The sequence below is a fragment of the Perca fluviatilis genome, chromosome 11 (assembly GCF_010015445.1).
Source record: "Perca fluviatilis chromosome 11, GENO_Pfluv_1.0, whole genome shotgun sequence".
In the NCBI taxonomy this organism is placed as follows: domain Eukaryota; kingdom Metazoa; phylum Chordata; class Actinopteri; order Perciformes; family Percidae; genus Perca; species Perca fluviatilis.
Window position 1 is genome coordinate 21,580,838 of NC_053122.1, and position 14,699 is coordinate 21,595,536.

At 39.0% G+C, this 14,699-nt stretch overlaps 1 protein-coding gene across 2 annotated transcripts; it reads left to right on the plus strand.

Moving 5' to 3' along the window:
* Positions 1-442: 442 nt before the first annotated feature.
* On the plus strand, positions 443-14,400 carry rb1cc1 (RB1-inducible coiled-coil 1). 2 transcript variants are annotated; one of them, XM_039815842.1, is made up of 23 exons: positions 443-774; positions 1,721-1,853; positions 1,945-2,071; positions 2,169-2,339; positions 2,515-2,717; positions 2,959-3,394; positions 3,495-3,665; positions 3,760-3,944; positions 4,114-4,300; positions 5,115-5,196; positions 5,306-5,370; positions 5,478-5,581; positions 6,137-6,263; positions 6,750-8,677; positions 8,881-9,067; positions 9,947-10,055; positions 10,373-10,664; positions 11,903-11,954; positions 12,053-12,100; positions 12,545-12,603; positions 12,791-12,918; positions 13,207-13,277; positions 13,500-14,400. In XM_039815842.1, the coding sequence occupies exons 2-23, from the start codon at positions 1,783-1,785 to the stop codon at positions 13,575-13,577; spliced, it is 4,881 nt and encodes a 1,626-aa protein (XP_039671776.1). In that variant the 5' UTR covers positions 443-774; positions 1,721-1,782; the 3' UTR covers positions 13,578-14,400. The 2 variants fall into 2 exon arrangements, with proteins under 2 accessions (XP_039671776.1, XP_039671777.1); XM_039815843.1 differs by lacking the exon at positions 12,053-12,100.
* Positions 14,401-14,699: the final 299 nt, after the last annotated feature.

Below are 14,699 nucleotides of genomic sequence, written 5' to 3' on the forward strand. Positions count from 1 at the left end.
TATGTATGCAACACAAATAAAATAAAATAAATATCCACATCAACTAGCTAATGTTTAAATAGTAGGGCTACAACTAACGATTATTTTTATAGTTGATTATTTCCTTGATTAATCGATTAGTTGTTTGGTCTATAAAATGCCATAAAATGTTGAATCAGTGTTTTCCAAATTAATGGATTAATCTTTGAAAATGAAGCAGAAAAGTGAAACTTATAAGTATTGTTCTAACAATTTAACTTTTATTCAAATCTAAAATTATTAGTATAGTTTGTATCGTTGATGTAGCCTACTGAAATCATGAAACATTTTAATTATGTATATGCATATAACGTCAGGATAAAAAGGTACATAATTTAACTTTAAAACAAATAAAAGTATTATGTTAGCCTGGTTTGCAAAACTGATGGCTTTCAGTTGAATCGCTGTTGAACGGATCGTTATTCAACCGCACATCAGCAGATGACAACAACAAAACAGACAGAGCTACTGAGAGGGTGTTAGCGAAGTTAGCTACCTGAAATAAACAACTGGTGTTTTTTTGGTGTTACACCATCTCGGCTGGAGTTTGCCAAATTAGACATTTCACACAAATATGGTTAATCTGTGCAACCTACCATGGTTGTCAGTTATTCTAGTCTAGTTTAGTCTAGCTAACGTTAGCTAAGTGGCTTGCGAAGCTAGCTCTATGTTTGCCAAGCAAAAACAGGTTAGCTAGCTAGCTTGGATGTTAGCTTGTTAGTGAGACCAAGAACAGGGAGATGCGAGCAAAGTGAGGTAAGGCCAACACATCATTTATTAATTTAATTCAATGTGGAATCTCCTCCTTATACCAATACAAGTATTAGCAGGTGAGGTTGGTTGTTTTTACTAATCGTATTACATTTGCCAAATCCATCGACGTTAGAAATAACGTAAGCTATCCTGCGGTAGCCTGATAGCTGTGTTAGCTAATAGCTTAGTTACCGCAGTCAGCGGGTTGTTATTATTGACCAGCTAACTTGCTAGCAGCTGCTGGTAGCCTCTTCTCTGGCACTGTACCCATGACTAACTGGAGGCATTGGGGTTAATAGCAACATCTAAGTATCTGTGTTCTCAGCCCTAAAAACAGTAACGTTAATCATAAACATTTGTCATCGGGTAGCTAATCCTGAATGATACTAGGCCTTCAGACGTGCAAACAGTCATTAACGGCGGCAGTCAGCTAACAACATTGTCATAGTCTGGGATAGCAACTTTGCTGGTAAACGTCAATGGTGAACAGTTAGTGGTAAGTTAGCACTAATTCTGCTTTGCTGTCTTTAAATTGGCATGGCTCTCCAGATAAACATCCACAAATTTGAGCTATCTACTCTTTCAGGTAACCTTAGTTCAAAGTTTGTCTTTGTCTTACATCAGACCAACATATCAGGTGACTTCTCACATATGAAAAACTCGGTAGTGTCCAGTAGCCAAGGAAATGGTGCCTCAGCAAACGTTACTAAGGTATTATTCGGTAGATACGAAATTGCGAGGGCCTCACATGTTTGGGTGGAAGGTGATGGACATGTTGGCCTTTTGTTAAAGATCATGTTGTAAAACATTTAAAGAACCAGTTGAGTTTTAAGTAAATGGCAGCATCACCTCTCACCCAAAGTAATTTAATGATAATAAGAAAAATGTAATCTAAAAACTGAGATTATCGACTATTTCATGTTCATGTTCGTGTTTTTTTCCCCCACAGGGTGGCCTTGAATGACTAAATGAGCAAGATAGGCAAATGCGAAGAACTCTGGGAGATTCAACATGAAGTTGTATGTGTTCCAAGTCAACAATGGCAGCACATTGACATTTGACACTGATCTTGCTGTCCAAACGTAAGAAACTGGCATTTTACCCATATTAGTTTGAAATAGTGGTCAGTATTGTTGGCTGTTGTGATCTAAATAAATTCTTCCTTTGTCTCAGTGTACTGGAGCTTAAACATGCCATCCAAGCCAAATATAAGATTGCAATTCAACATCAAGTCCTTGTTGTCAATGGAGGGGAATGTATGGCTGCAGAGAGGCGTGTTTGCAGCTACAGTGCTGGCACTGTAAGTTTCTACAATTTGATAGTGTGTGTTTTATTTGTCTTAATACAGGTTGCATATGTGATGTCCATATTACTAATGTGTTACTTTTTACCTATAGGAAACCAACCCCATATTCCTGTTCAACAAAGAGATGATCTTGTGTGACCGGGATCCAACGATCCCCAAAACCACCTTCTCGATTGAGAGTGAGATTCAGGTTAAGGTGGAGGAATCTCTACTGATGCCAGCTGTCTTTCACACTGTTGCCTCAAGAACACAACTTGCTCTGGTAGTTATCTTTTTTTCTTCTTTTTTTTAAGATGCCTTTCATTGCTTTGGAATGTTTTCCTGTCATGTGCACTACCTTTTGTGAGATGAACACAGAAAACCATTGTATCTAATCCATTAACTATGGAATGATCCTAACTTGTCTTGACTTAGTTTTTTTGTTTTTACTTCTTCAGGAAATGTTTGAAGTTGCCAAGAAACTTTGCAGTTTTTGTGAACGATTGGTTCATGATGAACACCTTCAACACCAAGGCTGGGCTGCCATTATGGCTAATCTGGACGACTGTACTCTGTCTTATCAGAAGTTGCTTGGGAAATTTGACACTTCATACACAACTTATCAGCGTGACTTGGAAGAAATTAAGGTGAAACTAACAAAGTAAGTGTTGGCACAAAAAAAATTGCTATTTTATACAAAGTACTGTATGCTTATTAGTAATTACTATCAGTATATTGCCTTTGCTGACATGGGAACTATTTAGAATTATTTAATCATAATCTTAGCTCAATTAAACAACTGAAATAACTGCAGATAAACCCAAATTATAATATTTTTCTGCTAAAAGGAACTGTGCCTGATGAACTTAAATGTACTAATGCACATTTTGTTACGATTGCAGGTTAGGGACATCAGTTTCTGTAATGGCGAGGATACCTTTGCTGGAATGTTTGACAAGACACAGTTACAAAGAGAGCATGGAGAAGTCCAGCTCAACTCCAGGAAAGGATTCAGATGAGACAGAAGAAGAAAAATCCACTGACTCTGTGCGCCATGCTACTGATGCACAGAGGCCCTCCAAGTCATCAGCATCCTTCTCCGCCCCGGGGACGGCCGCATGTGAGCCAACTAAAGACCAGGAAACAAATGAAATGACTGACAGTGGTGGGCTGAGAGCTGCGTTATTAGATGATGATGATGATGAGGAGGATGATGATGCTCCAGAGTTTGCCAACCCAACCTGCTTCAATGTCACACTATTAGACTGGATCAACGTGCAAGACCGACCCAATGATGTGGAATCGGTTGTGAGAAAGTGCTTTGACTCCATCAATAGGGTAAGTCACAGATGTATGAATAGACATGTCAAAATAATATGTAGTCATAAATAGTGTTGGAAAATATCATGAGTCTTTACTGAAATGTTTTTTCTTTCAGCTTGACCCTCGGATTATTCAGCCCTTCCTGACAGATTGTCGTGACACAATTGCCAAGCTAGATAATCAAAACATGAAAGCCATCAAGGGGCTTGAGGACAGGTTGTATGCTCTCGACCAAATGATTGCAAGCTGTAAGAAGTTGGTGAATGAACAGAAAGAACTTGCTCAGGTACGTAAAGTAAGAGATAAACACTATGAAATAACTTTCGGCAGCTTTAAAAAAAATGTTTTTATGAATTGCGACTGCATGTTACCTCTTGCAGGGATTTTTGGCCAATCAGAAGCGGGCTGAAAACCTGAAGGATACATCTGTTCTGCCTGACTTGTGTCTAAGTCACACCAACCAGCTGATGATCATGCTGAACAACCACAGGAAGCTGCTAGACATCAAAAAGAAGTGCACTACTGCCAAACAAGAACTTGCAAACAACCTTCAAGTCCGACTCAAGTAAAACTGAAAACCACTTCTTTCCCAATGTGTTTGTTGTACTTGCTTCGTAAGTCACTGCTTTCTGCATCGTGCTATAGGCTTGTTCTTTTGGCTTACTGATTTAAAAAATGCCAATGTCAAGAGAATCATGTTTGCAACTTTAATGGTGCTAATGATTTTGCATTAGATGGTGCTGCTACGTGATGCTTCATGCAGACCAGGATGGGGAGAAGCTTCAGGCTCTACTCAGACTTCTGACGGAGCTAATAGAAAGAGTGAGGGTGGTGGAGGCCCTCAGTACTGTCCCTCAGATGTACTGCTTGGCGGTGGTGGAAGTCGTCAGAAGAAAAATGTTTATGCGCCACTACAGAGAGGTCAGTGCTAAATGCCATTATTTGACAGTAATCATGCTTTCAGACATAGTGATTCAAAGAGGTGAGCTCTTTGCCTAACTAAATCTGCAGCTTTCAGGCGTGTTTAACGCTGAGCACATTATTGACATATTTAGCTCTAATGGAAGTTGTTTTCTGTCTTTTCCACGATAATGAAGAGAGAACAGGCCTATTATGTTGTTTGCTGGTACTTGACAATTAAGTTCACTTTGTTTATATTTATGTTTTGGAGGGAATGCTATCCTTTCAGTGGTTTTACTCTGTAATATCTAACATTCCTGAAGTGCTGAACTTAACAAAATATGAAAATAGGCACTTGAGCTTGCAAAATAAACTGGCAATGTGGTCCTGTATCTTTTCCAGACTTTGTATTGCTATGTCTAAATGTACAGTAAGAGTGGGAAATAGTTAAAAGCCAACAATGGAATTGATTTTGCTTATATTGGTCCTCTCTTTTATTGAGCTGACAGTTTTTCACTGTAGTTGATTAATCAGGAAGCCACTCCTTTTGCTTGTCTTTGCTTTCCCTTTCTATTTTTCTAAAACACTGTCTTAATGACTTTTTCTCCTGAGAGCCAGACCGCTTCATAACAAGACATTGATTGTACAGTTTTGAACAGGAATGAAACAAAATGATCTTCTTTTTTGGCATTTAAACTCGAAATAGAAAATTGCTTTATAGCAACTCAGTAACATTAAAATTCATGCAAAGGAATGCCACCATGTTCTGAAGGTTGACATTGGTTGAAACACGATTATTACTTTGTTGTAAAATCTTTACTATCAATCTTTTCAGTGGGCTTATGCACTTGTGAAAGATGGGAAACGACTGTACGAGGCGGAGAAGTTCAAAAGGGAATCCTTTGGGAAACTCTTTAGTAAGTGTCTTTTGTAAACTCGCAGCTGACTACATTTGAGTTGTCACTGTGAAGCACATAGATTTCAACCAAGGTCACAGTTGTGATCTGCTTATTTATTTCCTTTCAGGGAAGTCTTTCCTCAGAAATCGTTTGTTTAGAGGACTCGATTCATGGCCTCCAACATCTTTTTGTGTAAGTTACAATTTAAGAGCATTTTGACCATGTTGGTATGTTCATAAATATTGTTTCCACTGTATTTAAGGGGTCTCTTCTTGTGCTCTGCTTATTATTGTTTATAGACACGAAAGCCCAGAAGGTTTGACGACGAACTTCCAGACATCTCCCTTTATGACCTGCAGTACTTGAAATCTTGTTGTCCTGTAGAGGTGCAGCCTTTCCTTATGTGAGTCACTGTCCTCTGTTATTGAAATGGCTTTAGATATCACCTTGTCAGTTTATGTTACACTGCCAGAACTATGCTACGATATGGCCATGGAAAACATATATTTGGAAGTGTCTATTTCTAAATTAGATACATTTGGTTGGAGTCCATTAATGCAAATTGATGTTTTTTTTTGTAGAATAATCAAATATGCTTTGACAATTAATAGGACAAACAACTTGTAAGACTTTTAATTGTGTTATCAAATGTCTCAAGTAATCCAGTAGCACTGGGGTAAGTTGGGTGAGGAAGGGCTGGCGTGTACAGAATTACATAAGATACAGGAGATATACAGGCTGGTTTTTGAGTTGATGTTAAAGCTCTAAATTAAAGTTTTTTTTTTTTATTGTTTTGGAGCCTAATCTTGTGATGTGGAAATTAGCCTGAATCCCAGCCATTATAGCACTAACTCTCCGACCTCTACAATAGACTGTCGGTACTAAAAGAAAATCTCAATGTATTTTTAACAACATTCTGGCCCTAATTTTATTCCTAATATAATTTTTTTCCCTGCAGGGTTCCCACAATGTGTGACTTCGAGCCCTTAAATCGCCACGTAGAAACACTTCACCAGCTGGTCCAAGCTGCACAGAGTGTGGATGAGATGTCTCAAACTATTACTGACCTGCTAAGTGAACAAAGGGTAATGACATAATGATACTTAGATAGGCTTGTCACTTTAAAGGTGCTCTAAGTGATGTGACACATTTTTTAGGCCACAACATTTTTCGTCACATAGAGCAAACATCTCCTCACTATCCGCTAGCTGCCCGTCCCCTGAACACACTGTAAAAAAAAACACGGTCTCTGAAGACAGCTCAGGCTCCACAAACGGCAACAAAAACAAACTGCGCCAACCTGCCCCACGAACCATAACAAACAGTGTTCCAGCCAAAAACTGACCTTTTTTTTTTTTACAGTGTGTTCAGGGGACAGGCAGCTAGCGGATAGTGAGGAGAGGTTTGCTGTATGTGACAAAAATGTTTGTAGCTTAAAAACGCGTCACATCACTTAGAGCACCTTTTTAAAAAAAAGAAAATGGTTGTTATACATATTTGCTTTTCTCATTTATTTATGAAGTAAGTTTTTCCTTTCTCACCCTCTCCCTTCATCTGTTCTGTCTTTGCAGATATCCTTTAGTCAGAGATCAACCGTGTTTACCCCACAGTCTGGAAGCATACCGGGGTCCACAACACCGAGGTCCTCCAAAACCCCTTCCTCTCTTAACCTTCAGGGACCCAGCTGCCAGCCCCTACATGTTCCCGTCCCAGCTCCCCTAGAGGACTTGTCTCCAGACAGCATAGATGCGCAAACATTTGACTTTGAAACCATTGGCCACCCAAACATGGATCCCATCCTGCAGCAGGGCTCCCTTGACTTGGATTCTCTAGCAGAGAGCCCTGAATCTGACTTCATGTCTGCTGTCAACGAGTTTGTGATTGAAGAGAACATGACCTCTCCGAACCCCATCAGTGACCCTATTAGCCCTGAAATGATGGTGGAGTCGCTGTACTCTTCAGTCATCAACGCTATTGACAACAAGCGCATGCAGGATACCACAATACTAGAGAGGGAGAACTCAAGGATCACTTTTCTCAAACAAGTTATTGACAAGTACCGATCTGCTGCAGAGGAGTCCCATTCAAACTTCAGAAGTGTAAAGGAGGACCTCTATCACTTGAGAGGCCTGGTATTAAAAGAACAACAAGACTTTGGCTTTGTTTTGAGGAATATGACCACAGAGGTGCGAAACATTGTGGACAACATCTGCCAGACCCACGAACTGGAACTGAAGGAGCAGCATCAAAGTGAGCTTCTCTCCCTTCGTCAAGAGCTTGAGAAGCAGGTTCAGACACTAACAGAGGAAAACCAAGTAAACCAGAATATTGTCAGAGATGTCCAGCACGCAATGCTGGAGCTGGAGGGGCTTATGGAGCGCAAAGAGAAAGAACTTACTCAGTTTGAAAATGACAAAGAGCGGTGGGTTGAAGTAGAGAGCAACCAGAAGGATAGGATCAAAAACCTGGAGCAAATGATGAGTGATCAAACCGAAGAGATCAAGATGCTCTCAGCTTCAAGAGGCTCTCTGACCAGCCAGCTTGAGAATCTGCACTTTGAGATCGAACGGAGCCAGCAGAAGATCCGGCAGGAGCTGGAAGTTGTTGAGCAGTCCCACTTAAAGGAGATGGAGGACAAAATAAAGCGGGAACACAAGGCAGAATTGGAGACCCTTACCAAGGTAAACCAGGAGGCTCTGGAACATCTGGCTCATGAAAATAGTGCAAAGTTAAGTGAGGCAGCTGATCACCATGCCACTGCACTTAAAGAGAAGGACAACCAAATTAAGGACTTGGAGGCTCGTATTTCTGAGCTAGCCGAACTCCGCTGCAAAGTAGAGGTGGAGCTAGCCCTCAAAGAGTCCGAGACAGAAGAGCTGAGGCTCTTATTTGAGGATGCCAAGATGCAGCAGGCAGAGACTGTGAAGTCCCAGGTAGAGGCAGCGACCAAAGTCCTTAATGACGAGCTGGCAGATATAAAAAAACAGCTTGATGTAAAAAATGAGGAGTATGAAGTGGGCCTAGCAGAGCTGAGGACTCTCATGAGGATTGAGAAGGACCACTGCATCTCAGAGCTTGTGGACAGACACGAGGAAGAGACTATTTTGTTGCGCAACGAGCTCTCCAGCCTGCAGCGGCAAGCCCAGGATGCGGAGACTAACCATGCTGAGCAGCAACAGAAACTTGAGCAGGAAATGGACCAGCAAGCGGCTGCTCTAAGTGAAGAAAAAGAAAAGCAGTTGAGGAGCTTCCAGGAACTGGAGCAGGAGTTGAGTACTGTTATTAGCAATTTGCAGGCCGAAAATGACCTGCTCTCCAAAAAACTAGAGCAGGATAGAAAAGCAATCGAGAAAGATTTAGAAAAAGAAGAGGCCTCTAAGGTTGCATCACAAGATGCCTTTAAAGAGTTGGAGCAGCAGAAGGAGGACATGGAGAAGAGACTGTTAGACAAAATTAGACAACTTGAGAATGAGCTTCATGAGAGACAATCCTCAAAAAGGTAAATGTCTCCTCACAATGGCAGACCCATGTAGTAGACTGTAGTTGATGTGTTGTATATATTCTGCTTACATTTAAAATGACCCACTCAAATAAAAATCTACTGTACTGTTAATTGAGAATGAACTGTTATTTGTCTTTGTGTGTGCTTGTATGTCCACGTAATTCCTTTGTCCGAATCAAACTTTATTGTGTGTCTTTCAGTGATGAAGGGTTGTCCCTGCGTGCTGAGGGGCGTGCAGATGCCGGAGCACCTCTGTCTTTAGACTCTGCACTACAAGAGCGGCTGCAGCAGGAGAGGGCCTCCCTGCAGTCCCAGATGGACCTCCTGGAGAAGAGGAAGAATGAGGAGATGCAGAACCTCAAGACATCACTAATCGCAGAGCAGCAGGTTTGGATTTAGGCTGTAAATAGCTGGGAAAAGTTCTGTCTCCTGATGTTGAAGTGCAGTGGTAAAGAAACCTTTGCCATTATTGACGATATATTGTTCCTAATAATGGAAACGTAATGTAGACTGCTTGAAACTGAGTGCATGTTGTGTACTGTGAATGCTTTCTTAACTACATTTAAGCACCGCCTGGTCAACATCGCATAGAGCGACGATTTACATAGTCATACAATCCAGTATAGCAACTTACTTTGTGTATTTTTAATAGTTATTGACACTGTCACTGTCAGGCACTTGCATTCAATTTCAAGTTTAGCCTTACACTTCAACAGATCAATCTTCCATTCATTTAACTGGCACTAATAGTGGTCTGTCTGATCTCTTTACACCAAAAGATCCCCAAGGGGCAGCAGAAAGATTGTATTTACTCTTCAGAAATTGCCCACTTGCTGCTATTCAGCCAAGTGTTGTATTTGGTCACTTATTGAATACAAAGATTTCTCTGAATCTCTGTTATGGAGATATTGGACCTCTCCCTGTTACACCACCCTGCATAGTTTAAGCTGATAAGACTTTTGTTTTTCACAAATTAATTAAGCTGCACTTACTGTAATTTGAAATAACAGTTGAGCCCACATAATTATATTTCATTTGTGTTTTTTGTTAGTGGGTATAATACATGGTGAAGGGATCAGACATGGAACAATACAAAAAAAATCAAAACCGATTAATAAAAATTCTCTCCAAACTCTCATGGCTGCAAGCTGATCTGCATTGTTAGAACTAAGCAATTAAGAGGCATCCTATTAAATCATTAGTACTTGGGTATACATTCCCTGCTGTGACCAAAGTGGCTAAATGATTGTTTTTTTATTTCTCTAGACTAATTTCAACACTGTTCTAACCCGAGAGAAGCTGAAGAAGGAGCAGATCATCAATGAGCTCACAGAGAAGTTGCGGACAGTAACGCAACAGCAGGAGAAGGACAAAGGTGAGTGCTGTAAATACTGCACGCTTTGAGAGGGCGGCAATTTTTTAAATTTTTATATCTAATGAAAGAAGCCTGTGGTGCAAATTGTGTTTTTAAACATGCTGCTAATATTTAAAAAAAACATAATTCTTTTGTTAAATTATAAAAGGTGTGGACAGAACACAAGATAGTAATGTAATCTTGTTAATAGTGTACCCAATAAATGGTCTCTACTATTTACTGCCATATTTTAAGAACAGCCATTCGTTGAGGTTTTATGTTATAGATTGGCATATTGTGTCTATCAGTGTTTCTTATTTATCTTAACCTTATTGCAGCTCTGATAGAGACACTCTCCGAGGACCGAGCTAGTGTCATGCAGGAGAAGAAACACTTGGAAGAAGAGCTTAACCGCCTGCGCAGCACTGCACTGGTCTCCTCTGCCTTCTTCGCTCCTAACCCCTCAGCTCAAGAGATCACAGAAGCAGGAGCTGCAGCTAGAGCTCTGCCTGTTGCTGGGCCTTTTTCCTCTGACCCCATGGCTGAAACCGACAGACTGGCCTCTGTGGCGGCCATTCGAGATGACGAACAGGTTGATTCAGCAGTGGAAGCCAGCATGGTGACAGTCCAGTAAGCATCTTCTCTCCAATAAAACTGGTTTTGTTGATAGTTTAAAATATATATTGTAGTGATTGTGATCCACACACACACACACACACACCCACACACACACACACACACACACACACACACACACACACACACACACCAAGGCAACTCATTTACATGCATTGCCTTAATCTGATTAGTGCTTTAAGTAATGTGTGACACTAAAGCCAAAAAAGGTTGTGTTTTTAGGTTAGAGAGTTTTGAGAGTTCGCTGAGAGGACAATCTGTGTAGAGGAGAAGCACACAATTGTTCCTTACTGTGTACGTGTGTCGGAATTTTAAAAATAACCTAATTTTCAACTGTGAAAATTAAATTATGTCGATTTTAGTTTGAGTTTAAGTAAGAGTTGCTCTTACTGCAATACTTCCTCAGTTCCTTTTGTTTGTCATGTATGCACACTACTTAAGAAATCTGTTACATGCATACTGTATACATAGTCCAGAAATCAGGTTTCTTCTGCTGAACCAGGTTTTAATTTTTCTCTTAAGTTACTACATAAAGCTGTATAAAAAAATAAAATTTTGAATCTGTAATTTTGCTTGACCTATCAGAGAAAACTAATTGAAAATATTACTATACACACTTTGTTCATTCAGAGGTTAAGAATATATTTTCAGCACGATAACAATATTGCTTTTACAAGAAATTAGTTTATTTCGCAGTAAAGACCAAACGGAAACTAATAAATTTCATTGCGCCACTTTAACATGTCCCAGCTATTACCTTTTATTGTAATAACTAAGATATAATCTTATTTAGATTGCTGTATTTTGTTAATTAATTTTCTTTGCACATTTGTTAAATACAGTATACCCATAGCAAACTTACAGTAGACCTAAAAGTGGCTGCATCTATAGTATCGAGCCTTTTGTTATGATGACATGAAATAAGTTGCCAGTCATGGACTCGAAAGAGGTCTTTGCGTTATTGAAGAGGGATTTTAAAAGACCATTGTGTAAAATAGCCACAACTGGATGGACAGAAAGGACAATTGACAGTAAAAGGAAGGAAGGCAGGCTAGCCTCAGACAGTGTAAGTTTGACATTCATTACTATTAAGATTAAGAACTATTTAATACTTGCACGATTAGAATTGAGAATAATTTCCTAATTTGATCAATTTTCATTTTATACATATGCATTTCTACTGACATTTTCCAGAGGACATTTCTCAATGATCTATGTTTTCTTTCTTGTAGTGATAACATCCTGATGTCGGAGGAGAAACAGCGGATACTCCTACTTGAGAGGGTAAACAGACACATCTCTGTCACACTGCATTCGAGAGCACAAGACGCCATGTTTCTGGATGTCTCTTATCTGTTTAATCAATCTGATATATGTTTCAGACTTTACACATGAAGGAAGAAGAAAACAAGCGCCTCAGTCAAAGACTGGTCAGTTATTTATTATCTCTATGGGCTATGTAACACATGCTCCACTAGGTGGCAGTAGTATCAAAGAGTAAAATCCTGACCCAGGAGGCTGAAGAGCTTAGGGAAGAAAAAAATCATTTTTAGGAAGTGTCATTAGACTGTGTAGAGGGATGCATTTTAGTGAAATGCTCGAAACAAAAACATATATTACTACTATAAGTGTTTAAAACCTACTTTTGTGGTTTAACAAATTCTTTTAATCGCCTCGGCTTGCATGGTTCACAAAGGAGGGTGAAACTGAAATTAGAGTATAATGCAGAAATGGGGGTAAAAGTGCTAATACTAATTACCAAGCCTATTTCTAGCAAATGTCCAATAAGAGAAATGTTAGAAGTTGCCTGTTGCCAGTATTCTTAACCCTTCCGTGTAACATGTGTAACGTTGTCCTAATCCTTTTCTTTGTAGATGTCTCAAAGCATGTCGTCTGTGTCGTCACGGCATTCAGACAAAATCGCCATCAGAGAGTAAGTGAATAAAAGAATAACGCATTGCCTCGCTGTTGTGATTCTTAGCTGTTTTAAGATAAAACTCTGATCATCATTAAATGCAATAATGTGTAAGGATACACATTATTGTATAATTACATTAATGTGTTATAAGTTTGCAGAAGTCGGTGTCATCATTCCTTTGTCTCTCTTTTATTTCCTTCAGTTTCCAGGTAGGCGATTTGGTTCTTATCATCCTGGATGAAAGACATGACAACTACGTGCTGTTCACAGTTGGCCCCACCCTCTACTTCCTCCACTCAGAGTCTCTCACTGCACTGGACCTCAAACCAGGTCAGCTTCACCCAGTCGTTTTGTGAACGTGATGAGAACTGTCGCATTGACATTTGTTTTAAAAATGTACTAATGAAATAAATGTGTAAGTGATAGTTGTTTATTAGATTTCATATGTCAGGCATTAATGGATTTATAACAATGATACTGTGGGTACACATGCTCTCAAAAAACGGGTTTATGCTTTAGTTTTTAAATAATCTTTATACGCTTTATGTTACACACACACAAGCATTTATTTGTGGTTCAATGAGTATTTGCTTAACAAGTCGATTTGTTTTTATTTAGCATCAGGGACCTCAAGACGGCCGTGGGTACTTGGAAAGGTGATGGAGAAGGAATATTGCCAGGCAAAAAAGGTACTCAATTTGACAAAGTTTTTTTTTTATTTGTGTTTTTAATGAATTTTTAAGAACCAATATGCTGACATAAATAATGTGTGGTCCTGGAAATCTTATTTCTAGTGACACTTTTCACACTGTTTGGTTTGGATTGATCTTTTTGATGTGTTGACTTATACATCTTATATTGCTGTTAAATTCACGTCTGTCGTTCTTTCCTTGTCTCTTTTCCTTCACTAGGCCCAGAACAGGTTCAAAGTTCCATTAGGAACCAAGTTCTACAGAGTGAAAGCTGTTCCATGGAACAGAAAAGTATAATAGCCAAGTAATGAGCTAAAATGTATATTTATATTGCTTAATTTTTGAACAGAAACGTCACATCATAATTCTTAACTTGAAAATCGAAAGACCTTAAAAACGGAAAGAATTTAAGATAGTCATCATGCTATTTTCAGTTTCAGTTCAATATCCCACCTGCTACCACATTTGTTTTCTTTTAAACCCAGATTTGTTATTGTGGACCAAATGCTATTAACTTTATTAGGGCATTGCCCTATACACTGTGGCATTAGGCCATTTGACCTGTGTGTAAAATTGAACAAAATTTGGATGTTAAATATTAGTTCTCATTATCAGCATTTGTCCTTTTTGTGGAAAATACTGTGTCATTATCAACATAAATAAAAATATACATTTTATTATAAATGTTTATGGAGGAATGTTCATGGCATGCATATTGATATATTTTCTTTGATTTACTTATCCAGATAAATGTTGTAGTTGGAAATGTAGTTAATGCTGTTTGTTACTCACAAAGCAGTGTGGCCCTCTGTCAATACTGAAATGTACATTATGGCTGACTGATGGAAACAGTCGTCTTTGCAATCCTTGAAATGCACTTTCAAAAACAATGCTTTTGTTGATTTAATAAGGGAAGTTAATTGAGCTGTCAGAACTAAGTAAATATATCAGCACAAACTTCTCACTATCATAGAATATTGATATGTAGAAAGGAATACTTTGTGACTGTTTCATTATTGGAAGACATTGTACATTATCCATCCATTCACACATGTAACAATAAATGACTGTATTGTAAAAGATAGAGTTTTGAAACAATAAAGGATTGATCCCAAACATATTCTGCTGTTTCTATGATGGTCAATTATTGTTGTTCCTTATTTGGAAATTATATGTGATGCTAAGAAATGTACATGAAGCTTTTCACTCTTCTATCTAATCATCCTAATCATTATGGGGTGAAAGGTTTTCCCAGGTCATGGACAAAAATTAATTTACCACACCAGCAGACATTTGCTAATTTTCACCAAGACTCACTCGCCTGCTGAGATTTCTTTGTTTCATTTTTTTTTTTTTGGGTCGTTTCTGCCTTTATTGGATAGGAAAGATGAGATATGAGAGGGGGGGGAAGACGCGCAG